Source organism: Pavona decussata, unplaced genomic scaffold (assembly GCF_977016875.1).
Source record: "Pavona decussata unplaced genomic scaffold, jaPavDecu1.1 SCAFFOLD_58, whole genome shotgun sequence".
NCBI lineage: Eukaryota > Metazoa > Cnidaria > Anthozoa > Scleractinia > Agariciidae > Pavona > Pavona decussata.
Window position 1 is genome coordinate 2,107,501 of NW_028145480.1, and position 24,897 is coordinate 2,132,397.

A 24,897-nucleotide genomic window follows, 5' to 3' on the forward strand; every position below is an offset into this window, starting at 1 on the left:
CAAGAAGAGAAAGACGGAATTGAAGAGCAAGTAGACTTTACAAACCTTTCTTTGCAAGACAAGAAATGCAACTCGTCTGGAAAAGTTGCACGTATACGTTATGTAGAATCCGCCAAGCGTAATAACTAAGCAACAACAATAAAAAAAAAATCTGCAAGCATTAGAACCGGATCTAAGAGATGTCAAACATAGCGATATTTCAAGATTTGTAGTACGTTCTTTGTGATATTTGTATTTCTGCACTCTTCTGTCTTCAGTGGAAGGGTTAGATTTGTTTAATTAACATCAGAAAAACCTGCCTTAGCATCACTGAGAATAGAGGTTATTCGGTAACCCCAATATGCGATTTCTGTGTACGATTTAGGGGCAACTTTTTCGATTTGTTTGGTATTTAACGGTGTTTATCAGACCTTGGTCTGAGCCATTTTATATAAAATCGCCATTTCTTCCAGTTCGGTTGTCCTACAAATGTTATCTTTTGGTCAACCGAACATGCAACATCAATGCCAGTGACATTCGTCTAACTAGCAGCTGATTTACAAGCCATGTATCATCCTCGTCCCCATGCTCCTCTCTCTTCTTCACCTTAGCTTTTTTGGAGGGAGGAAGAGAGGATCTTGGGAACAGTTGTCGACACACTTTATAAACATATCCCCGCCACGTGCGTTCAGCAAGCTGGCTCTTAAACGTGTTTGATTTCATTTCACCTAATCTTTAAATATAACTCGTTGACCTTTAACATAGACTGCGAGCAGTCGTACTTTTACCTCAGATCACTCACGCAACTGGCAACGCTGAAATTATGCAAATTAGGAAAGTGAACGAGGAGGGAATGGGAGACGGAGGAAAAAAAACATTTTCTTTCTTTTTCCTTCCCTCCACGCCCGATTTTCTCGCGGCTTAATTCGCCGCTCGCTAGGAATCGCGCGCGCTTGAAAAGAAAGAGGCTACTCGCAGTCTAATCCTGATAACTATTCTTTGAAGCAATAAATATCTTGGCAATAAAGTTCTTAGATGTCTGAAACATGTTAAATACTTTAACAGCATGATGCAGGAAAGGCCTACTACTTTTGTTCAGATCATTGTAAAAAATAAAGAGCGATTAAAGTATGCAAACAACACATTAGAAAAGGGCAGCACATATTTCATCAAGCAATTTAATAGTGACGATGCCATAATAGATCAATTGCCACACTTCTGGAGAAGGCCCCCACTCTCGGGCCTAACACCAAGCTTTTTAAAGCCCGGAAGTGGGGGCCTTCTCCAGAAGTGCGGCATTTTATCTATTACGCCACCGTTAACCTCAAGTTATCTATTAAATTTTGATATAACCAGTGTCGATTTAGTAAGGAAAAAATCACCCCATTTCAGGGGGTTTGACCTGAATTAACCCATTTTTGGCCCCTGCGTTCCGGCTAGGGATGGACAGATTTTCGGTCAAAAGGTTCTTGAAAGAAGTTTGATGTCCGACATCCGTCCGCGAACTCCCACTACCTCCTCACCCACCACCCCCAACGGATTTAACTTTGGCAGGTACAATATCTACACTATATGTTGTCTGCGTGGCGGGCACTAGAAGGGGGCGGAAGGGAAGAGAGAAATGGAGTTCGAAGGGAGGGAGGGAGGGAGAGAAAGCCCCTTCTCACTCAAATGGTCTCCTCTCTTTGCACGCCCGATTCCCCTTCTAATTTTCTTTTCTAGCCGACTACCACGCAAGCCAATCGTCTTTGTAATGTCAGATGCGGGTGGCATGTGCCTAACTGCACGTAAGCTGTGTATGCCGAGCGACTAGACGAAACAGTTTTGTAACTAAGATTGGGGACAGTGCATTGCATTTTCGAGTGTAACAAGAAGTTCATTGTGGGCACCTAGTGTAATTTGGAAAAAACCAAAAAATTAGATTGCAAAGCTTTTGTACTGAAGAAAAAAAGAAGCGTAAACAGCGAAATGAAGCAAGCGAGGGAGGTCGTTTTATTGGATTTAGTTAGACAACAGATAGTGGTCAAGCATTGATAGCATTGTAAATAAGATTGTGAACAAGCCGGAATGAAGTGAACTCTCTCTAAGGCGGACACCCTCGGGAGCAGCTCTAGAGTATTTGCCTGCCTTGGAGAGATCAGTGTCGGCCCTAAGGAGAGTTTAGTAACAGAAACCAGGTGAAATGGCAGTCGGGACCAACCAGCTTGGTGGTGTTTGCTCAGAGAGAATTGTCTGACTTAGAGTGGCGTCTTCTTTGAGAGAATCTACTTGGCTGCAAAGTGTACGCATTGAGAAAATTAAATAATAACAGAAACGAAACAAAAACAAAATAGCCGCTGTTACCCGGGGTCCGTGAGCCAGTCCATTGCAAATAGATTTTTAATAAATAGATAAATAAATAAATAAATAAATAAATGAATAAATAAATAAATAAATAAATAAATAAATAAATGAATGAATGAATGAAGGAAGGAAGGAAGGAAGGAATGAATGAATGAATGAATGAATGAATGAATGAATGAATGAATAAATAAATAAATGATCACTGACAAGAAGTCACTGATTGGTAAAATCATGTGACCCAAAATCGTGTTTCACAAGTTATACACCGCAAAGTGGAAAACATCGAAAAAAAAAATCAATTCTGGTATACACGCCCCTGTTAAACTATTGGCGGAAAATGGACCTCTCCCTCCCCCCCCCCCCCCCTCCAAGTTGGGGCTGAGGGGCTGTGGGGAGGGGGGGCCGTTTTCAAAAGCGGGAATCTGGAGTAGTTCTTTATCATTTAGTGAAAGCGATAGGAACAAAAAGAGACAACGCTTTCAGAAATAATATTCAATGAAGGCTTTTCAAACAGAAAACTGACATAAACCAAAATTAATTCAATCGGGGACATAATTATTACTATATATGAAGTACCCACCAATAAGATAGAACTTAGTCCTCTTGCGATCAACATCAATTCGAAAAAGAAAACTTTCGAAACATTATCAGTTTTGTTTGAAAATTGTTTTTTATTTTGCTATGGCTTTTAAGGCGAGTTTTCTTTCCGTTTTTCGTACGATAAGGACACGTAAAACTGGCGCTATTTTATTCGGTGTGGGAGCTTCAGCCATAGGCATGGGAACGGCTTTTGGTTTTACGTTCGTCACCGCACGTGAAAAGCCGAGACAAGTAGATTTGTCCAGATTTATGGCAGAATCGCTGACGGAACCAGACACCCTAGAGAACAGTATGGACGACATGAAGAGCCGTATGGAAGTCATGATCCTTGGTGTTCAAGGAGATATTTGTAGGAAACTAGCTGAACTCGATGGGCAAGAGTTTCGAGTGGATCGATGGTTGAGAACGGAAGGTGGCGGTGGTATAAGCTGTGTTTTGCAGGATGGTAAGCTAAGAGTTCCATTAAAAAATTCTTAGGAAGCAAATCTTTAATGTAGTTGTACCCATACTTGCAAACGAAAATATACTGTCTGGAAGGGAAAGTGATTCGGGTGGGGGGTGGGGAAAGGTTCCTCAGGGGGAAGGGGGGAGGGATACTCAAGAAAGTTGTATAGGGGGAAAACTCCACTAGGCAATTTTTCTTGCAACTTCTTTCGCAATTTCGTTATGCCATTGTGACACAAGTTGCCTGAATCATTGCCTAGTGTAACATTGCCTTGAAATGAACATGTCTTGCAACGTTTTTGTTGCAGTCACCATTACAAGAAGTAGAACCGACTTCTACTTCTTACAACTATTGCAGCAACAAAAAAATTGCGAGACATGTTCATAATTTTTCAGAGCATGTTACACTTGGCAACGATTTGTGCAACTTGTGTCACAACAAAATTGCGAGACAAGTAGCAAGAAAAATTGCGCGGTGTAACAGCGCCTTTACCCTTTTATATACTATTTTTGACAGAAAAGGTAACCCTTTCAAATAACTTCAAAAGAAAATTGTACCCCACTCCCCCTCTCCCACCCCTCACACACCTGCAGTAGAAAAGGTACATCTCTTTTCGGTTGCAGTTTGTCTGTTTGAGATATTTTGAAGGCCCTTTTTAGATACCAAATTGATAGTTTTCCCTGCTCTTTTCTATACATCGCTTGTGAAATTCCTACCCTTTCATATACCTCCAGCCTGAAAGGTACCCTCTTGGGCAGAGCCTCCCCATATAGTCCATTATAGGGAGTAGTGCCTGCCCCTCCTTTCTTATTCTAATGCCCCAATCAATGTCAATCTTCAGTATTGCCCCATCCCTTTCCCAGGCATTACAACCTGTGGTATTTGACTCTGTACACTGCCTGGGGAGGGGAAATTTACATGTAGATTGGCTGCGGTATTTGAGCTGAGTCATCTTTTGAACTGACTGAATTCATGCATTTTTTTTTCTGGTTTTGGGGCTGAGAAGTAATTCAAAGAGTCAGGAGTTCCCTTTTGTGAGCAAATGGCTCAAAGGGGGAGTCAAAAAGAGGTGTCATTGACATATCACTGTCTTAATGAACAGCGATTGGTTGAAGCTGAAACTTTTGCCGTGTGGAGAGGCATTTGAATGCATTTTGGTCTGAGGGTTGGGAATTTGAACTCAATCCAGTCTTCAAAAGTTCAAGTGGGAGGCCGGCCAGCCTGGCCTAGTGGTTAGGGGCGCTGGACGCGTAATCTGGAGGCCTCAGGTTCAAAAGGCCACGCTTTGTAAATAGCAACAACAACAACAAACAACGAAAAATTTATTGAATATTCATATCTTTTACAGGAATACACACAGCCCGCATATAGCAGAGCTAATCGAGGCGGGCTGTGTAAGTTAATAATTATTACAAACAGAAAATTACAAACATGCTGGCAAAACGGAAAACTTAACTTTACATAATAGCGCAGATTTAGATAAGGCTATACATCAAAATTAAAGTAAATCATATGTAATTTTTTATAATCATTAATATTACAATAGAAAAGAGATGAAAAGGGAAAAGGAGAATCAGATTATACTGGCAAAGAGAATATCATGGATGATCAGTTTTAGTTTTTCATTTGATCAATTATCGTTTCCACTTCATTATAGGAGTCTACAGTTTCAAGTGTATCAAATAACTTTCCTTTTAGGGATTCTTTCAAAGATGTTTTTGTACTTTTTTTTAGAGTTGCAGGTATCCCGTTCCAAATCTTGACCCCAACACGCGAGAATGCATTTCGTGTGGCATTAATGCGAGATGCCTTAGCATAAAAATGATCAGAGGTATAGGAGCGCGTTTTATAGGACCATATGGACACTAGAAATTCGAGAAAACAGATTCAAAATATTTTTTGGGGCAGTGTTTTTGTTTATATCAAACATGAGGTTGCAAACGGATTTATAATACGAGAATTGTACTGGTAATATTTTTGCTTTAACAAAAAAAGGTATGGCATGGTCGTTTGTTTCAGCAAAATATATTAGCCGCAATGCGCGCTTTTGAAGAACAAGATAGCCCACTGATTTGCCTCCCACCAGTGAGGTTTTTTAACAAAATGTATTTTGAGTTTGCATATTTATTTCAATGGTTTATAGCATCCCCAATTAGTGCTACAGCGCTAAAGTCTTTGACACTTAATGTAAGTCATATATTTATTTATTTATTTATTTATTCATTTATTATTTTATGCCTGGGGGGTTGCCCAGGGTGGTTCAGTTGTCGAAGTTTTGTATTGATTGGTGCATGACATTCGGCAGCTGCCTAGATGGTTTGGGGGTTGGTGTATTGAATGACAGCAGTAAGTACAAGGTGTAAGACCCAGGAGAGGACGGAAATAGGGTAAGCTTCTTTGGTAATTATTGCATCCAGTGTGGATGTATATTGTGTTTGCGACTGCAATGATCATTTCAATTTTCTTCATTTAATTGTTTTATTGTAGGGAAAGTATTTGAGAAAGCTGGTGTCAATGTTTCTGTTGTGTATGGTAACCTACCTCCACAAGCTGTACAACAAATGAGAAGCAGGGGAACTAACCTTAAAGGAAACAAGTTCCCATTTTTCGCAGCAGGAATAAGCTCGGTCATTCATCCTCGTAATCCATTTGTGCCAACCCTTCACTTCAACTATCGTTACTTTGAAGTCCAGGAAGAAGATGGCAAGAAACACAGCTGGTTTGGTGGAGGGACTGATCTTACACCATATTATCTTGATGAAGAGGTACAGTATGTTTTGTTTGTTTGTTTGTTTAGACTAGCTGCCTCATTGAGTGGAAGTTTCAGATAAAGTAAACATCTGAAAATACCCAGGGATGAACCATTAGCCATGACAGAGAGCAGCTTAATTTTCAAATGGCCTCCTCCCCATTCCCCCCGTGGCTCAACTGCTGGTCCACGACTCAAACTTTCCCTTTACTTGAACAATCTCACCAGCCATGAAGGCTGATCTAATGGGACTATCACTAATTCTCAGAGCCCAAGCCATGGCAATCTCGTACCCAGAGTCCTCAGGCTCTTTGGCCAGCGGTTAGTTGCCAGGATAGACTCTGCAGACTTTGAATTTTATTACCGCAGGATTTCTGCGGTAGAACAATGGAAACCATAACAGAACAGCCAATCAAAAAATTTGAATTTTTTCAAAGTCCCCAGAGTCTCTCTTGGCGACTAACCACTGGCCAAAGAGCCTGAGGACTCTGGGTACGAGATTGAATCCAGGGATTCTTTTTCCTTAGAACTGGTAGTGTTAATGCCTTGTTTTTCTGTCAAAGCTCATTGTCCTGACTCTGTATTTTGCCATTAATTGCATGAGGACCAACAGTGGTCACTATCTGCTCTTTAGAGAGTCGGTGGGTGAGCAAGGGGGGGGGGGGGGGGGATGGACATCATCACTTGTGTATTTCATTATATGGTATTCCAAGAGACAAACTTATTTAGAAAAACGCATGAAATCTGTGAGACAGTGTGTTTTGGAAGAGCTGATCCACTGTTCTTTTCAATTTTTATACCCAGGATGTAAAGCATTTTCATACAACTTTAAAGACGTTTTGTGACAAACATGATCCATCGTACTATCCCAAGTTCAAGAAATGGTGTGATGATTATTTTGTTGTAAAGCATAGAGGTGAGTAATTAATCCAGGAAAGGCTGTGTGCTAGGATACTAACTTTTGAAAATGTCATTTTGTTTTTAGTTTTTTTTTCTGGAGAAAATTTGACCTTTACTTTGCAGGTTTGGATTTAGCAGTTTAACATTGCTCTATTTTTTCTTCATTTCTTCTATTTTTTTAATTTGGCCTTTTCTCACTTTGAGAAGGTTCCATTGGTTAGTGATTTTGTGTTAAAAAACCACATTTTTAATAACCATTGGCTGATACAAAATTGGGTGCTGTAAAATTGCAGCCCTCAGAAAACTGAGTTGCATGTATTCATAATATGGTAACTTTTATTTTAGAATACATTTTAGTTCTCTTGGTCTGAGACTCATTATAAAACTGTAATATAAAACAATATGAAAAGATTTTAATTAAAAAAATCAACTGAATCTGGGCAGGATAACTTGAAACCAAATATGAATTTAAACCATGGCATATCTAATATTGTCAGAACAAACACCCCTTCTGTAAAGACTTTTTTCTGACCACTCTATGGTGAATGATAATTTGAGTGCTCAGGAGGGGATGGGCATTATTTAATTGAAAAATTTATGCAAGTGTGTTGTTGCCCGGAAAATTGCAAAACAGTCAATAACAATGAAATAACCATTCAGTTTTTGTTTACTTTCAGGTGAATGCCGTGGTGTTGGTGGAATATTTTTTGATGATCTTGCCAAACCCTCGCAGGAGGCAGCATTCCAGTTTGCTAAGGCAGGTGCAAATGCCGTCCTCCCTAGTTACATACCTATTGTGGAAAAACACAAAGATGATCCTTACACTGACGAGCAACGTCAATGGCAGCTTCTCAGGAGAGGAAGGTGAGTTTTCTGTGCTGTGTTTTGACAGGATGGTGCCTACTTTTGTTACTGCGCATACGTTCTGCACATCTTGAGATACTCGGGTTTCCTATGGGTAATCCCTATTAATACAGGGGTATTTTGTGCGGTTTTAAACTATGCTGAGAAAGCAGCACTAATAGTAAGTGCCCGTTGGTATCCAAAAAGAAAATTTGGGGTAACCATGAATTTTTCAGAGATAATAAAGCTTCGATTTCAAAAAGAATGACATACATTGCTTGTATTTTGGTTTTTTTTTTTTATAATAATAAATCGTTGCTTAATTATCTCTAAAAACTGTGTGGTTACCCCCAATTTTCTTTTTGGATTTCAATAGCCCTTGAAAAGATCTGCTTTCCCCGCATAGTCATAAACCACACAAAAATACTTCTTTATTAGTAGGCACCGTCCTTAAAAACGACATTTGAAGTTTTTTTGGTTGAGAAATCATAATGCTCCAAATGTACCTAGTTTATGCCTGCAGTGCAGATCTGTTTGTGCTAAATTTTATTCCTGTTTGCGTTCAACATAGAAAGAACGCACTCTTAATACAGACTGGAGTCAAGATTATATGGGACAATCAATCCATGAATGAATGGCTCTTGGGATGCGTATCTAGCATCCCCCGCAGATTTTGCAGGGGCGGATGACATCATCACCAACTTGGCAAAGGAGAGAGAGCCTGGGATCGAGATCATCGAATGCACTCCCTAATCTTTGACTATTACTAGTTTTAAAGTTTTTCTATGATCTTAGAACTGACAGGGAATAAGAATTTTTTTTGCTTAGATGTTCTTGTTGTGTGTGCCTCTAATCTTTTTCCTTTTCGAGATTAAGATAGTGGGGATATGCTTTTCTTGTTGACTGAGCTTGCAAAAGAGGCAAGGAATGAAGTTCTCACACACTGAATGGGGGGCTGGGTACCAGTCAGGATATCAGATGTCACATTCGGTCACATGATTCAGTTTTTGTTTTCTTGCCATACAAAGCAACAGCTTTCCCACCCTCCCGACCCCCTGCCAGTCTGTCAGTGAGTCTGTAATCAGTACAATATGGTCTTTTGACTTGTCTCTCTCTTTTTCTCTCCACAGATATGTGGAGTTTAATCTGGTCTATGACCGTGGCACCAAGTTTGGACTTTACACCCCTGGGGCTCGTATAGAAAGCATCTTGATGTCCCTGCCTCTCGAGGCCCGCTGGGAGTACATGCACGCCCCTGAGAGAGGGAGCAAAGAAGAGGAACTTCTTCAAGTTCTGCGAGATCCCAGGGAATGGGCTGAGTAAGCTGTGCGAACAAAGACAATGCATGTTAGCTATGCATGCTAAGGTTAGCCTTTAGGCTGCAATGGTGATCAACATTTTATTTCTTCTTACAACATTGCTGTTTGATCAAACGTGCAAGTTATGAGAATAAAGGAAATGATCTTCTCAAATTCTTAAACTCATGAATTATTCATGAACAGAAGGAGGTTTGGAAAAGTGATTATCATAAAATCTGAATTTCTCCAAGTAAACGTGGGCCAGTTTAGAGGATAAAACTTTGTTTGCAGGAAACACGCTGATACATCATGCCGATGTCACAAAAATTTTCATGTGAATCAAAGCACTTTAAATAATCACTTTTATTTAAATGTCAATGTATTTAGCGCAGAGCACTAATTGGGGACACTTTCCAGATCGAGTTGAATTTAGAAGTATTGGTTTTTAAGGAGAGGGGAAAACCGGTGTACTCGGAGAAAAACCTCTCGGAACAAGGACGAGAACCAACAACAAACTCAACCCACATATGACGCCGAGTCCGGGAATCGAACACAGGCCACATGGGTGGGAGGCGAGTCCGACACGCTAACCATTACACCACCGCGCCTCCACACTACTGAGAATTGCTGAAATCCTAAACCAATTTAAATCTTAAACTGAAAACTCTTTTGTGTCGTATCACGTATTTTTAACCTTCTGTGGACTTTGAAATTGCACTTTTTTAATAGCTATCGATTATTTCTGATTATAGCTTTTTAACTATTGTCATGACGAGATTTATCAATTTCTAGCAAAGTTTTTTAAATTAGTTTTTAATCATTTTATGGTTTATATTTCTTGTTAAGCGCTTTAGATCCTTAGTATAAAGCGCTCTAGAAATAATAAATTAGTATAAGTATTATTAGTATTACTTGTTCTGTTGAAATTGGCGCTTAAAAACCGAGTTAAGTAGAAATTAAACGCTGATAGGAATGTTTGTTAGGACTAGGATAAATTTAAGTGCAGAAAGGTAAGTGAAATATATTTATGGATGTTTTAAAACAATTTAAACTATTTAAACGTGAAGTTAACCATTGTGTCACTCCTTCACAAGCGCAAACAAACTGTTGATCGTTTGAAAAGGTTCTCGGTCATTTTGATTGTTGCATTTGAATGCCGTTATTTGCAATTAAAGTGATTTGTTTTATAAATTAACGGACTAGAATGCAAGTCACCTAGAGTAAACTAATTTTATAGAAATAGAATATATTTTTGCAAAACATTTAAAGTTGAATTCAATTTTAGTCCAAATTGTGTTTAAATTTATAAATTTAACATATTTTATTTAGCTGTGTAATAGCTGCAAAGATTTGTACTGAATTAAGATAAAATGCCTTGGAGTGCCATTTGTGCTAAATTAGTATGAGTAAATTGTTCATGTTAAAGGTATTTTGTGTTAATTGTTGAGGTATCTTCCCAGATTCTCTTCGAAATAAATAAGTAAATAAACAAAAGTGTGATTTATTGACACGTCCTCCCTTTAGCTTGAATGAATTACTATGTGTTTGCAATATTTAAGTCCTTAAAAATACATTAATGGGATATTATAATAACGTGAAATAGTATTAAACGTGTGCCGTTAAACCCCGCAACAAAATTATCAGTAAGAAAATAAGTTCTACTTGCTTGGTCTTTTTGATAGTACTCGGACAAGTTTTTGTTTGGTGGTCTCTTTTTTCCCCGGAAAACTTCGATAACTTTCGGAATATCGACTCGGATGACCACGATTGTCTTCGGACAGGAGCTCCTGCTTCGGACTACCTTCGAGAATTTGCTCAATCTCCGGTGAAAAAAACTCTTGGGGGGGGGGGGGGAGGGGATCTTGCAGTGAAGTAACTTCTTTTGTCGGGGGAAGGGGTGATAATACTCCTAGAATACTGACGCAATTAGTCATTTCAAGAGACTTTTTATATACATATATATATCGCGAATTATCTGTCTTGTTAAGTTCCAGTGCAGTTGCTTGATAAGCCATGGACGAAAAAATGTGATATTTTGTTTTTAAAAAAATTAACCAGTCCTTGAATTCCCTGTGGTTTTTGCTATCAACGGCTAAAAAGTTGCGAGTTATTTAATTTAAAATTTAATTCTATGCAAATCTGAAAATTCGCATACTCAATTGATGTTTTCTCAATTGAAGAAATCCAAGCCAAGCCATGACTGATTCCCTCTGGTTTTTCCATAATTCCTGTGCAAATTGTTTCCAATAGATTTTTATATGACTTTGGCGAAAGAAGAATTTAAAATCAATGAGAATTTGACAAGCATTTGTACATGAAAAATCTTTGGGAAAAATCTGTTTTCGTTTAGTACTAAGCTCTTATTATTTCAGGATGGACTGAAAACGAAGATGATTCTTCCATGTAATCTGGATTATTTAACACAAATTACCTTTTTTTCGGGAGATATTTCTCCTTTGCCGTCGCAAATGTAAACCAATTTTGTAACGTTTTTTAAGTTTCGATTTTAAACCAAGAATCTCTGGTCATGATGTTTTGACTAAATCCGTTTTTTTTTTTTGCTCTCGAGGGAAAAACCTTGGTTACTGACAAATCGAAACTACCTTGCGCCGTATTCACATATTAAATGAAGTAAATAGACTTCTCTTATCGGTTTAAGAGAAAGCTCCGGATTTGAAATTACATGGGCCACGGTTTTGTTCTTAAACATCACCAGTAATTATAAGAGGATTGCAGCTATCACGGTTTAGCATGAAAACGGACAATTAAAACGCGATTGGTCACCTTTTCGCAAAAGAGCTTTACGGACCATTTTACAAGATTATATTGTGACTTTGAAAGCAAAACTATCTTGCTTAAGAACAGGTGTGTATGTGCGATTTGTTTATATTTCGCGCTCGATCGAATTTGTTCATGAAGAGCGCATTTAATTTGCTTCCTCCTGTAAACAATAACAAATCCCAAACTGTTGAAATTTATGTTTATGCGAGCCGAAACAGTTCCGTGTCAGCCGCAGAACGAACTAATATCTTCCCAAGTCGTTCGGGTTTTCAAAAGGAAGAAGGAGTCGTTTTTATTTGAGCTTGGACCGCGCTGAAATATTAATGAGGCGAGAGTGAGTATTTTCTCGTTATCAGCTCAGACCTTCTTTGTGTGCTGCGGTGGGGTTTGTGGAGGATTTCTGTTAATGACTGGCAAGTACACCACCACCATCTGCCGTCAATAGAAGAGTTGCTTTAAATTTTAATTCGCTATTCAAAGGGGTCGCCCTTGCCGCTTATACGCGCTTTGGATTTACCAGCCGGGACAATCGCCCTGGAAAAAAAATGCGACCAAAACGACGTCAACAGGTAGGGGTAACCGACTTTTACATCCTGCGCCTTTGCTAATGATAGTTTCGCGTTGTGTTTCTCGACATTTTCGGGTGCCAGTGATAAAAAAATAAATATAGAAAATCCCCAAATTTTTGTGTTGCAAAATATTAATAATCGAACAGCGCCATACGTTATAATGCTTAACAGCTTTCATTGGAATGGTCACACTCTATAATTCCGGTTGTTCACAGATCCAAAAGGTAGAAGTTTTGACCCGAAGACATAAAAAAACACAGTGATTTTGTATTTGTTATTAAAAGACGCATATTTCTTCTGAGGGATTTTCTTGGACGCCAAAAGTCATTTGTGGAATTAATAATCATTGACATTGCTTTCGCTGAATATCTAAACGAAATGTATTTTTTATTTATTTATTTTTTTATTTATTTTTATTTTGCGATACATCGCATGCATCGCATGAACGTTTCTCTTGCGTAATTTTGTTTTACTTATATCTTTTGTTTGACTGTCAGTGGAGTTAGCTAACCGTGGCCTACGAAGCCTTGCATTCGAATTGCAGGTACAAACAGATGTGTGAATTGACTTTTTTTTTTTAAATTATTTATGCAGTGTTACCAAAGTTAAAATTGCCACAAACCCGTATACTGGCTCATATTAATACTGAATCGTGCTTGCAAAACACTTCTGCTTTCAAATGTCAGCGCGTCATCTTAAAAGAAGATGTTGCAGAGAGAATAGTTTTGTTTACCTTTTGTTTAAAACGCAAAAAACGGAAAAAAACAAAACAAAAAAACTTGCAAATACCCAGTAATCAATGGCCCTACAGTAGAAAAGTGTATCACTTTTTCTCGAGTATACAAATTTGCATCCTGTTTGAAGTCAGATCAACAGAAGGCGACCAAATCATCTCCGCGCATTTTTCGAGAAGTTATTTCTTTGTACGTCTTTGAATGGTTTCAAAAATGAAATCGATAAAATGAATATCGCTTACGTTTAAAATCAGTGTTTTACCACAGTTTTCACCTTGCAATTCTGGCCATTGTCTCCTTCGTCCATTCATTCATTTATTTTCCTTGGAGGCAAATATAATTGGACAGCTAAACTCAGAAAGCGTATAAATTGTCGAACTAAGTAATTAAAAACGCGGTCAGTGGAGTTTTTTTTAATTATTTTGGACACGTAAAAATGAAAACACACTTGTGTGTTATACAAAAAGTAGTAATTCGCCGATTCCAAGAGGACGAAGCCTGTTTCTTAAGAGCGAGGAATCGCCGACAAAATGATATCGTTTTGTCATGGTTCAAGATTTAGTAGGGATTTTTGATCAGGCAGTTTATATTAATGAAAGCATAATAAGTAAAAGGAGCCATGTTTTTGTTTTTTGGGGGTTTGGAAAAAGAGAATATTTCTAGTTTTATAATTAATAAGCGAAAAGTGAAGATGAACAAACGTATTCATTCATAAACGAATTCATTTTCCATGACAAAAACTGTAAGATCGTCGACTTAGGACTAACAGATTAGCATCGAAGCCAAGCAAACGTTTACCTTCATTTCTTGGAATATTGTAGCCAACGCATGAGCCTAAAATAAAAACGATGGGTTTACCCATGCTCGATAACGTGGTATTTTGCATAAATGGTCACTAAAATATTCCTAATTTTTCAACCACAACATGGCGATTTCATTTATACCATCTACTGACGTTCCACAATTTACCTGACTCTAATGACGACTTCCACTCAGGTTGTCGAAACGTCGGTCAATGTCACCCAAACAGTCCTTCTCAGGGCTACACTCACCCGGATGGTCATAAGTTACCTACGCACTATTTTTATATTGCAAATTACAGCAACACAAAAAAAGTTCCGGCCAATACCTTTCGTTACAACGGTCGCACTTTACGGTTTCTTTCGCACTCAAAAACGTTCAGAGTTTCAGATCCTCGTCACGTGCCCCGTTGAGTGAGTTTTAAAAATTATGGTAGTAACATGATCCAGGTATAATTATAAGGTGACAAGTGAACGTTTTAGGGCCGAAACTTTGTATATTTACTGTGTTACTCATTCAGGAATATATTGTGTCGAAAGCAAAACTGTAGCTGAGGAATAGTTATTGTAGCACTACGAAAAGTAGTTTTTTTTTTGTTTCTTTGGGTTTTAATAAGAAGCCCTCAGTGGAAGTTTTTATGTTACTTTGCACCGTGAGTGTTAATTAGACATGTACGTTTGGCATCCCCCTTCCCCCCCCCCCCACCACCCACACTGAAAAACCCAGATATTAAAAGAAAGCAGCAAAAACAACAACTACTACAATAACAGCGACAACAACAAGAACAACAAAAACAACAAACACTCTTCAAATTCTTCCAAGTGACTGAACAGTGGTTTCTTGTGTTGTTGTAGTGTTGGTTGTGGTTGTTGCTATGGTTGCGGTTGTTGTGGTTTTTGCTGTTGTTGTTGCTATGGTTGTTGTCGTCCTAGCGTTCTTTGTAGTTGCTATTGTCTTTGCTATTGTTGTCCCGTCCCTCGTCAACAACAACGACAACAACAAAAACAGCAAATGGTATTCAAATTAAACAAAGTGACTGGATAGTAGTTTCTTGTGTTGTTGTTGTTGTTGTGGTTGTTGGTATGGTTGTTGTTGTCGTCCTTGATTTCTTTGTAGTTGCTATTGTCTTTGCTATTGTTGTCCCGTCACTCGTCAACAACAACGAAAACAGCACATGGTATTCAAATTAACAAAGAGACTGAATAGTAGTTCCTTGTGTTGTTGTTGTTGTTGTTGTTGCTTTCGTGGTTGTTGTGGTACTTGGTATTGTTGTGGTTGTTGCTATGGTTGTTGTTGTAAAACCTTGACTTCTTTGTTGTTGCTATTGTCGTCGATGTTGACGTCCCGGTTGCTGTTTTGCATAATCAGTCGATTATTTTCGTTACCTAAACTTTCCCTCAATCTATCAAGTTTTGGAATAGTCTGCCTTATAACCTTAAGTGCATTCAAGAATTTTTACAGTCCAGGGCTCAGTTGTTCGAAGCCCGATTAAGCCAATCCTGGATTAACGTGAACTTTGATTCGAGTTTAATTACTAATCGCTAAAGATTATTCCAAAAGATTTTTGTCCCTCAGTTTTGGCTTAGACTTTTCTTTACTTAAGCTTGAAATTAGCCTTTAAAACCACTTTTAAAGAGCGATATGAAAACCTCGGTTAACTTTTAATCATAGATTAGCGTTAATCGGCTTTCGAACAACCCGGCCCAGAAGTCAAGAGAGAAGTTGTCTTAACCATCCGCCTTGGTGTTTCTTTGAAATTATGTAACTATGAAAATTTTTCTCTTTATCATCCAAATAGCCGAATTACGATATATTAAAATTCAACCTGAAACAATAAACATCTCTGCGAGGCACTCTACAATTTATTCCCCGGAGCCTCGCAATGATGTTTATTGTTTCAGGAGGAATTTCAATATATCGAAATTGGGCTATTCATCATCATCATCATCATCATCATCATCAAAAAGAACTTGTTGTTTCAGCAGTCAATTGGCCTCTACGTCACTTGTTGGTATCAACACGCCAGCTAACGACTGTTTACAAACATTCTTTCTTTAAAGCAAGAGTTCGTTCTTTCATAGCCAAGATTCCTCTGGTTTGTACATTTATATCAACACTTGGTATTAAGAAACTTTCAAATCCCCGAATTTTGCGTAGTATTGTATAACTTGGTTTCGTTTCCAATTGGAAAACTACTATCGACTCATCGTTTTTGCAAAGTGCGCTTAAAACCGTCAGAATTTGTCTGCGTAGCGTTGAGGTGATATTGCAAATGTATCATGTTTTAACACAACTTAATTCTGTCCAACGTCCAACCTCGTTCCAGGGTCCTCTCTCTTCCTGGGAACGAGGTTGTCCACCGTCTGAGCGGTAATGCTTACGTGAGCTCAGTATAAGGTCTTTAATTAACAATTAGACGGCGAGCTCGAGGTTTCTATCGGCTGATAGTTGGCGAGGGGCGAAGCCCCGAGCCAACTATCAAAGGCGATAGAAACCGAGAGCGAGCCGTCTAATTGTTTTAGCATACCTCAGTGATCGATCTATGAAGCAAAAAATTCTTTTTATTTCATAAATTTTGATATATTTGTGCAATGATGCATGCTAAATCGCGCGCGCTCTGACAAACTGCCGTCTATCGATCGATAGACGGCACCTGTGTAGCCAATCAGATTGCGCGTTACGCGATAGTCGGTCGCTGAGGTATGCTAAATATTGTTTGGGTAGAGAGCGAAACAAGAACAGAACTTTGAACTGTTTAGTGAAATTATCACAACATACATTTACATACTGTTTACTGCTGTTAAACGTGCGAAATTATTTGTTGTGAGTTCGCGGTACGAAATTTTATTTTTACAATCATCTTAATTCACACTGGTGACTATTTATCAGAAATTATTTTATATTCTTGGTTTGCAGTAGCTTTAATTTTGAAGTAATACAAAGTTTTGCGTATAGTTTCAAATTTCCAAGTGTAATTACATTCAAATCGAGTGATGTAGAAAGTAAGAGGAAATTAGTCCTTTAGAAATGTTCCTTGGTATTTAACGGGGAAGCCAGGAGTTCCACTATATTGCAGTCGTATGCTGCGTCGTCGTTGTAAGGAGACTGGTTCGGACTTGCGCACGTGCGCATGCCTTGAGATCACATTCAGGTCTTGTTCGGTTAAGGTTTTATTTCGACTACTTGCCTGGTGGCATAGCGAGCGAGCGAGCGAGCGGGCGTATTTCTTACAGTGAACTACAATCATCTCCAAAACTCTTGGGAAGATTGCTGAGTTTTGTCTTGCCTTCTCATTCCTCCCCTCCTCTGTACCAATGTTGAGTTTCAACTGTTAATCTTTACGTATTATTCTTCTTGGGGAATCCAACATTGAACAGGGGTTGGGGGAAACGACAGTCAAATGCTTAAACAAACGCAACCAATAAAAATTGCTATACCGGGCTTGTTTTCTAACCTTCCCAACAGAAATTGGCGATGAGTGTAGGTTTCTTTTTCTCGTAATCTCTGATTTTTTTTCAATACTGTGAGGAGAATCTCTCTGTCCATCAATCCGAAAAAGCTTCTTCCCAATCGCGAACAGCTTTGTTTGTTTCTTGAAAGTCTGTAGCCATAAGATGGTAAACTTTTATTAAATTTGGTAACTGATAGCTGATAAATGGCTAAACAACGGTCTGCCTTATCAAGTGAGCGACTAGTTTGAGGACTGAAGATGAAGTCCCAAAATGCGACCATTTAAGCGAAAGCTACTGAGCAGTACTTTCCGGTGGTGCTTTTTATTATGCTGTACAAGATAGCTCTCTCTTTAGAGTCGGGATAAAATCCTTAAGTTCCATTCCAATGAAAGCTACTGAGCAGTGCTGTTTATTACGTTGTACAAGGTAGTTCTAACTTTGGATTCTGAAAGAAGTCCCAACGTGTTACCATTCAAATTAAAGCTACTGAGCCGTACTTTCCTGTGGTGCTGTTATGATTATCCTGAACAAGATGGTTCTTTCTTTGAACTCCGTGGATGAAATCCTCTAGTGTGACCATTCAAGTGAAGGCTATTGAATAGTACTGTGCTGTGAGGCTATTTATTTAACAATTATTTACCGACACCAAGGTGAATAATTGTTTTTCGTGTATACCGAATCAGTAGATATCCATCCCCAATTAGTCGTATTATTTCCGAAAAATTGAAGAAAAACCGCGCGCGCAAAATCCAGCACAATGATTGAAGGGTGAAAGTTTCATTAACCAATCAGAGTGCGTACTGGTTTGGTTTGTACTAATGTAGGGTTTTTACAAAACTAGGGTGATTTTGGCTTTTGTGTCGTAATGAAATCCTTCAATGAGACCACTGGAATGAAAGCTACTGAGTAGCACTTTCCTATTATGTACTGCAAAGTGGTTTTTTAAACTAAACTGGAGCACTCCTCAAGTGTAACCATGCATTCGACTGAAGGCTGTTTAGAAGGAGTTTGTAATAGTGATGGTTTTTTTATTTTGCAAAATCAAATTTATGTTTTGTTCTATTTTCGAACCTGCATGAGGTTTCTTAATTAGGAAGACAGTATTCACGGCAGTTGTTTTTTGTTTCATTTTAGGCATATCAATCGAAAGCATTTTATAGCTGTACATCCTAAAGTCGATCCATTATCGGACAAAAACAAATGTTCTACTCTTTTGTACAAAGAATTCTCGATTGTAGCATTTGAACTGAAATTAATCGCTTTTATTGTAACAAGTCAATCCAGGTGTGCAGTTGGCAGTTGGAATTAACTAGAATTCATCACACTTGCCACTGATTTATTGAAAATTCCATTTTAAAACATCAATTTCGACGGCAAATATTGTAATTGTTACCTTTGTGTGGTATTCTTGACAACGGGCCGCAACTGCCCAAGGTTGGCGCCAAAAACACCCAGTCATTAAAGATTTGCGTTTTAATTATTGCGCCCGCAAACACCTGCTAAGATTAGCATAAAAACAAGCGAATTTATATGCACGGATTTCCTACAAAGATCGCAGTTAGTTCAGATATTTGGCTTACGGGTTTAATTTTTGGCCATTTAAGGTTTTCATAGACGTTTTGTTGAGAAAGTGCGATCAAAGGAAGTTGTTGTTCTTGGAGAATTGGCATGTCGTGGCAATTTGTCTCGAGGGGAAGATCGACAATCTTGTTAGAAATCAAAAATACGTCATCGCGGGTAGGAAATTCAAAAACATCACCGTCGCGAGAAAGAAAGATGTTTAAAAATGAATACTGTCTAGAATATTTTTTATTCCGCACCCTTTTATGGCAAAAGCCAGCCTTTGAAGTCATTTATTTCATCGTTAAACGGTTCGCATGTGCCAGTATCATTAGTGTGATCGCAGCCATTTTACGCCAAAAACCCGCAAATTTGCAAGGAAAACTCAGTTTTGAGATGGCAAACAAAGTGAGTACCCCAGACCAAATTGTTACTCCTTTTTGCTACAGTAGCTTTCAACACGTTGCTTTTAGCTTTACCATTTATAAAGGTTTATTTTTTCATTTTGGGGCGTTTCGCTTCGCGACAAATTAATTGCAAAATGTATGATTTAAAGAAAATCAGGGACCCCCATCGCTAGGCAATTTAAGGCTTGAAAAGGCAAATACTGAGCTACGTACGGCGAATAGAACAAAGACATCTATAATGGGGCAGTGTTTAGAAGAAAAGGCAATCCCATTAAGACCAATGTGGTATTCTTTGCTTTAAGCCCGATGTAATTTCTATGCTTTGATTTCAGATGAACACGCGGGTATGGTGAAAAGTACGCACGCCACAAATAGTCAAGCATTGAACTAACGGATGCGAATTTCTATTCTACAGGGTTTTGTGAGGGATTAAAGTTGGACCTAGGATTGTTGAAAGCTTCTAGGAATCGCACAACTATAGCAATTACTAAAATCATATGCATCGGTAGTAACAACAAGCATTAATTACAATCTAACGTATTATTCGCATCCAACGGTAGAGTTTTTACGATCAAGGATGGAAGCGAAAGTCAAAGTTTCATCTCAGAGATTTTGAGGTACTTCCCGCCATGGAATGGTAATGCTTTAAAGTGTCACCTTTAGAAACATCTGGGAAATCAAAGGTACGGTTTTGTTCGTTCAAATCTAAAAAGGACAGAAAGAATTAGTGATCTTTGTTGCAGAAAACAGTGAAACTGTTTCATGCTGTGGGCTTTAATAATTTAAAAGTTTCGTTTTTGACTTCAGTGCAATCAAAGGAAGATTTAAAGCGACTTACTTCACAGGATTATAGAGCATTGGTCGAGAGCGTGAAAGCTGGTGTCAACTGATTTTGAAAAAACGAGGGGAAAATGGCGTTTGAGACTGCTGTCACAAAATTGCATCCGGGAATTTGCAATTAATCACACACGTTGTGAGGAGAGTTTGGAATTTCTCAACTCAAGCAAGTGGTTAAGTTACAGAAAACAGCTTTTATAAGTGAAAAGGTCGTTTGTCTTCTGCTTCGAAGCTTTCTTGGCTTATGGCAATGGCTGTGGCGACTGCAGTGACACTTAGTTATCGGCGCTCGCGCACCTCGTCACGTGAATGGTCCATCTCGAATATTGTGCCGGTCAATGTGGATAAGATATCGACACTAGTTACGATAAACATTGGCGGGAAAAAATACGAGACTTATGAGCAAACGCTTAACCAGTTTCCCAACACGTTGCTGGGAAGCGCTGAAAAGCGAAAACAATACTTTGACGAGAGAAAGAACGAGTACTTTTTCGATCGTCACCGCGGTGCCTTTACTGCCATCCTATACTACTATCAGTCGGGTGGATTGATAGAACGGCCGACTCACGTGCCACTGAGCATCTTTGTCGAGGAACTGAACTTCTTTCAGCTAACAGATGAAATTCAGAGACAGAACGAAGAAACAGCGCTTGCTGAAGAAGGAGAAGATGGCACAGACGAGGGAAGTGAGGAAGAGGAACTCCCAAAAAATAAATTCCTACGGAAGATTTGGGTTTTGTTCGAGTTTCCTAACTCGTCCTTACCTGCCAAGTGCCTCGCAGTGTTCTCCCTGATAATAATTCTGCTCTCAATTGTGATTTTCTGCGTGGAAACGTTGCCTTCCTTAAAGGATTCAGGCCATTTGTTCTTCGTAATGAACGCGATCTGCAGTTCGTGGTTCACGTTCGAGTACGTTGTCCGCCTCATCGCTTCTCCGAACAAGGTTAAATTCCTCAAAGGAATCCTGAACATCCTCGACCTGCTCTCCATCCTGCCGTTCTACGTCACCGTCAGCGTGTCTAGTGAGTCGGCGGGCAGCATTGGCATTCTCCGCGTGATGAGGGTCATCCGGGTCTGTCGGATCTTCAAGTTGACGCGCCACTCTAAAGGCCTGCACATCTTAGGGAACACGCTCATGGCCAGCATAAACGAGCTGATCATGTTGATGCTGTTCTTGGTGATTGGTGTGGTGTTATTCGCGAGCGCCGCTTATTACGCCGAGGAAGAAAAGAATGAAAAATTCGACAGCATCCCGGCCGCCTTCTGGTGGGCGGTGGTTACTATGACAACCGTGGGCTATGGTGACGTCTCGCCTGAAACTACTGTGGGTAAGTTGATCTTGGATTTTGTTATTCTTCCACCTTACCTCAGAGGGTGCTACGTAAAAATAGGTACGATTTCATCCTGTACCCTCTTTGTGGGTCTGTATCAGCAACGAATTGTAAGGTGGCCTGCTCCTATTTATAGGAGCGTTGGCAGCATTTCTTAACCGAAATTTGAAATTGGATTGTATTTTCAACAATTTAACGCTGATTTATTTAAAGAGTGGAGGTTTTCTTTAACCAATTCAAGGCAGCGCAACCTTCCTAATATAACAGCCTAGGATATAGGGTTAGGATACTTCAGACGTCAAATAAGTTCCCGAAACTTACGACTTTAAACCCCTCCCTCCCTCCCTCCCCTACTAACCCCCCAAAATACATCCCTCTCCAAATCTTAGGCGCAAACATCCTTGCTGTAATAAGCCTCTAAGATGTAAGTTGATTGGCTGTTAAGATCAGTTGCTTTTAGCTGTCTTGGTCTGTTCTTCACCTCTCCCTTTACCTCTTCCTCCCCTTACCCCTCCCTAGCCTTTACAAGCTATCTCATCAGTTTTCAGGCAAACTTGTCGGAACGTTGCGCACCCTCTCAGGTGTGCTCTCAACAGTGTCACCTGTATCCTTGAGCTTCCGTGCCCTCACCCCTCCCTTCACCTCTTCCTTTCCTCAACCCCTCCTTATAGAACACCGCCTTTACAAGCTATCTCATCAGTTTTCAGGTTAATATTGTCGTAACGTTGTGCGCCCTTTCATTTGTGCTTGCAACAGTGTCACCTGTATACTTAAGCTCTCGTGCGCCCCCCCCCCCCCCCCTTTCTCCTTCCCCTACCCCTCACAGGAACACCGCCTTAACTAACTGTCTCATTTTCAGGTAAATTTGTCGGAGCTTTGTGCGCCCTCTCGGGTGTGCTCGCAATCGCTCTTCCTGTACCGGTGATCGTGTCTAACTTCGAGTACTACTACAAACTAGAACTGAGTAAACGGGAGAATGTTAAGGCGGCGAGCGCAGCGACCTACCAAAACCTCGATAACCTTGTTCTCAAGTCACCCTTGATCGAGCGAAAGATGATGGAGGCAGGTCAAACCGGTTCGCCCTTGCAAACCCACACACACCGCGGCAAGCTTGATGTTCCCGTGGGTTTGTTCTCGAGTCCTGTCATCGGGCATCGAAACGCTAATGGCGCGATGAAGTTTGGACATGACCCTATCGTCGAGGCTGATGAGATGAGTTTCTCGAGCGGTGGAGGCTCTAAGCCGTCGACTCCTAAACCAAGAAAGAAACAACATCCTGTGCATCCCACCTCTGAAACCATCTTGTGAATCTGCGCCCTCGAGCGGACGCCACCAGATTCTATTACGACGCCTTGGAAGGGAAAAGCTTGGTCACTCACTTCGGGTATCACTTCGTGCAGTTGTTAATCTCGTACCCAGAGTCCTCAGGCTCATTGTCCAGCGGTTGGGCGCCAGGAGAGACTCTGGGATACCAATCTCGCACCCAGAGTCTTCAGGCTTTTTGGTCAGCGGGGCAACACCGGGAAGACTCTGGGGACATCGAATTTTATTACCGCAGCATTTCCGCGGTAAAACAATGGAAACCGTTACGGAACAGCCAATCAAAAAATTTGAAGTTTTTCGATGTCCCCAGAGTCTTCCCGGCGTTGCCCCGCTGACCAAAAAGCCTGAAGACTCTGGGTACGAGATTGCTGGGATACTGGAATTTTATTGCTGCAGGATTTCTGCGGTAAAACAATGCAAGCCGTTACGGGGAAGCCAAAAAAAGAATAAATTTTTTTCGAATTCCTTAGAGTCTCTCCTGGCGACCAACCGCTGGCCAAAGAGCCTGAGGACTCTGGGTACGAGATTGTGCAGTTGTCTTTTGTCTATTGTTCAGCTCAAGGAAAGACTTCAAGCCCGTGAACTTGCGGTAGAGAGCAGTTGTGGTCAGTTTCAAAAGAGACTCCTGGTAATCGTTTCTGGGGATTTGACTCAAGAGTAGCGCAAAAGTTGACATTTCAGAACGAAAAAGTTCCACAGAAACAAGTCAAGGAAGAAGGAAGGGTAAATTTGTTGAGTTAATTGCTAAAGCTTGGCAAATTAAAGCGTACAGTTCTCTGCTTAAACTTTGATAAAGTTAAACCCAAGTCTATGAGCTTCCTGAACTTAATTTAACGCTGAATGGGAAGAATGCAGTTAACTTCTTATGAGCCTGCAGGACAGGTGAGTTGCGGCGTTTGTGACGAACACGGACCGTGATGCTCCGTGAGAACATATTTGTGAGATGAGCTCGTAAGGATTGTTAAGTGTTTAGATGAAAATTGGATCTCTTTTGCTTTCTCTTAACCAAAGAGAAAGCGACGACGTTCTTATGTACTTTTGGGCGTTGAAGATCTTTGCTTTGGGAGGAGAATTTTATAGTTATTAAGAGTAAAAGTAGAAAAAGGCAGCACTTAATGATTAAGAGAAGTATACAAGCATGACTGCCTTCTCTTCATCACGTGCAGTTTGGTCACGTGTCGGTGGGGTTAATTTGATTGACATTGCTATCAAGAATGATGTCACCTCCACTGGGGACTTGTGATGTCCCTCGCAAGGATTTTGCCTTTAACAAGGACTGTCAGACATTTACGTTTCCTTAAAAGCACTTGGAGCTGTTCAAATGTTACCTAAAAGACAATGTAAGCCGGACTTAACGGTTCTTTTTTTACGCTTGACGGCGGTTGACCTCTAGGTAATATTCAGCCTTTTAGGTTTCTGTCATTGATCTAGATCTTCATGTTGTCAAACCAGGTTTGAATAGACATTCAGTTGCGCGAATAGTACATTAGGATGTTTACGACGGAGTTTCTGTCTAAATAGACGTCCTTGTTTGACTAAGGATTTAGTTTTGCGTGAAGGTGGCCAAAACCTTTTGTAACTCCGCATGTGAGAGTTTGCTTTGCAGGCTCGTAAACTGGATATTTTTCCTTCTAAAAGCGGTGCTGGTCTGCGTTGATTCATAACCCCTTTAGCCCCAGTATCAACTGGTCTCCTACGCAGGCGTTATTAGGGTCGTCACGCAACGCGCTCCCCACTAACTGCCCAGAAGCGTTGCGTGACGACCCTAATAACGGCTGCGTAGGAGACTAAGTATTAACATGCGTATTCTTCTCACTACTCCGCATATGTTTCTTTTTAAAAACTGGATCATTGTATAATGCAATTCGAGCAATTTGATTGGCTTAGCGGCCATGGTAAGGAGCCATTGTACCATGCCCGAGGAGTAGAGACCACTTAAATTGCC

At 39.9% G+C, this 24,897-nt stretch overlaps 2 protein-coding genes across 4 annotated transcripts; both read left to right on the forward strand.

The window, feature by feature from the left end:
* The first annotated feature begins 2,917 nt into the window (after nt 1-2,917).
* LOC146479606 (oxygen-dependent coproporphyrinogen-III oxidase-like) lies at nt 2,918-9,331 on the forward strand. Its single transcript, XM_085110454.1, has 5 exons — nt 2,918-3,367; nt 5,855-6,132; nt 6,921-7,032; nt 7,694-7,880; nt 8,990-9,331. The coding sequence occupies exons 1-5, from the start codon at nt 3,004-3,006 to the stop codon at nt 9,180-9,182; spliced, it is 1,134 nt and encodes a 377-aa protein (XP_084966580.1). The 5' UTR covers nt 2,918-3,003; the 3' UTR covers nt 9,183-9,331.
* Nucleotides 9,332-11,782: 2,451 nt separating this feature from the next.
* Nucleotides 11,783-24,444, forward strand: LOC146479607 (potassium voltage-gated channel subfamily A member 1-like). 3 transcript variants are annotated; one of them, XM_085110457.1, is made up of 4 exons: nt 18,635-19,462; nt 19,877-20,144; nt 20,269-21,626; nt 22,489-24,444. In XM_085110457.1, the coding sequence occupies exons 3-4, from the start codon at nt 20,543-20,545 to the stop codon at nt 22,935-22,937; spliced, it is 1,533 nt and encodes a 510-aa protein (XP_084966583.1). In that variant the 5' UTR covers nt 18,635-19,462; nt 19,877-20,144; nt 20,269-20,542; the 3' UTR covers nt 22,938-24,444. The 3 variants fall into 3 exon arrangements, with proteins under 3 accessions (XP_084966582.1, XP_084966583.1, XP_084966581.1); XM_085110456.1 differs by lacking the exon at nt 18,635-19,462 and adding an exon at nt 11,783-12,507 and having other exon boundaries at nt 19,877-21,626; XM_085110455.1 differs by having other exon boundaries at nt 19,794-21,626.
* The last annotated feature ends 453 nt before the right edge of the window (nt 24,445-24,897 follow it).

Coding starts and splice junctions, on each gene's coding strand:
- LOC146479606 (XM_085110454.1), top strand. CDS start 3,004: ATGGCTTTTAAGGCGAGTTTTCTTTCCGTTTTTCGTACGATAAGGACA. Junction 3,368..5,854: donor AAGCTGTGTTTTGCAGGATG/GTAAGCTAAGAG, acceptor GTTTTATTGTAG/GGAAAGTATTTGAGAAAGCT. Junction 7,033..7,693: donor TTTTGTTGTAAAGCATAGAG/GTGAGTAATTAA, acceptor GTTTACTTTCAG/GTGAATGCCGTGGTGTTGGT.
- LOC146479607 (XM_085110456.1), top strand. CDS start 20,543: ATGGCAATGGCTGTGGCGACTGCAGTGACACTTAGTTATCGGCGCTCG. Junction 21,627..22,488: donor CTCGCCTGAAACTACTGTGG/GTAAGTTGATCT, acceptor TCTCATTTTCAG/GTAAATTTGTCGGAGCTTTG.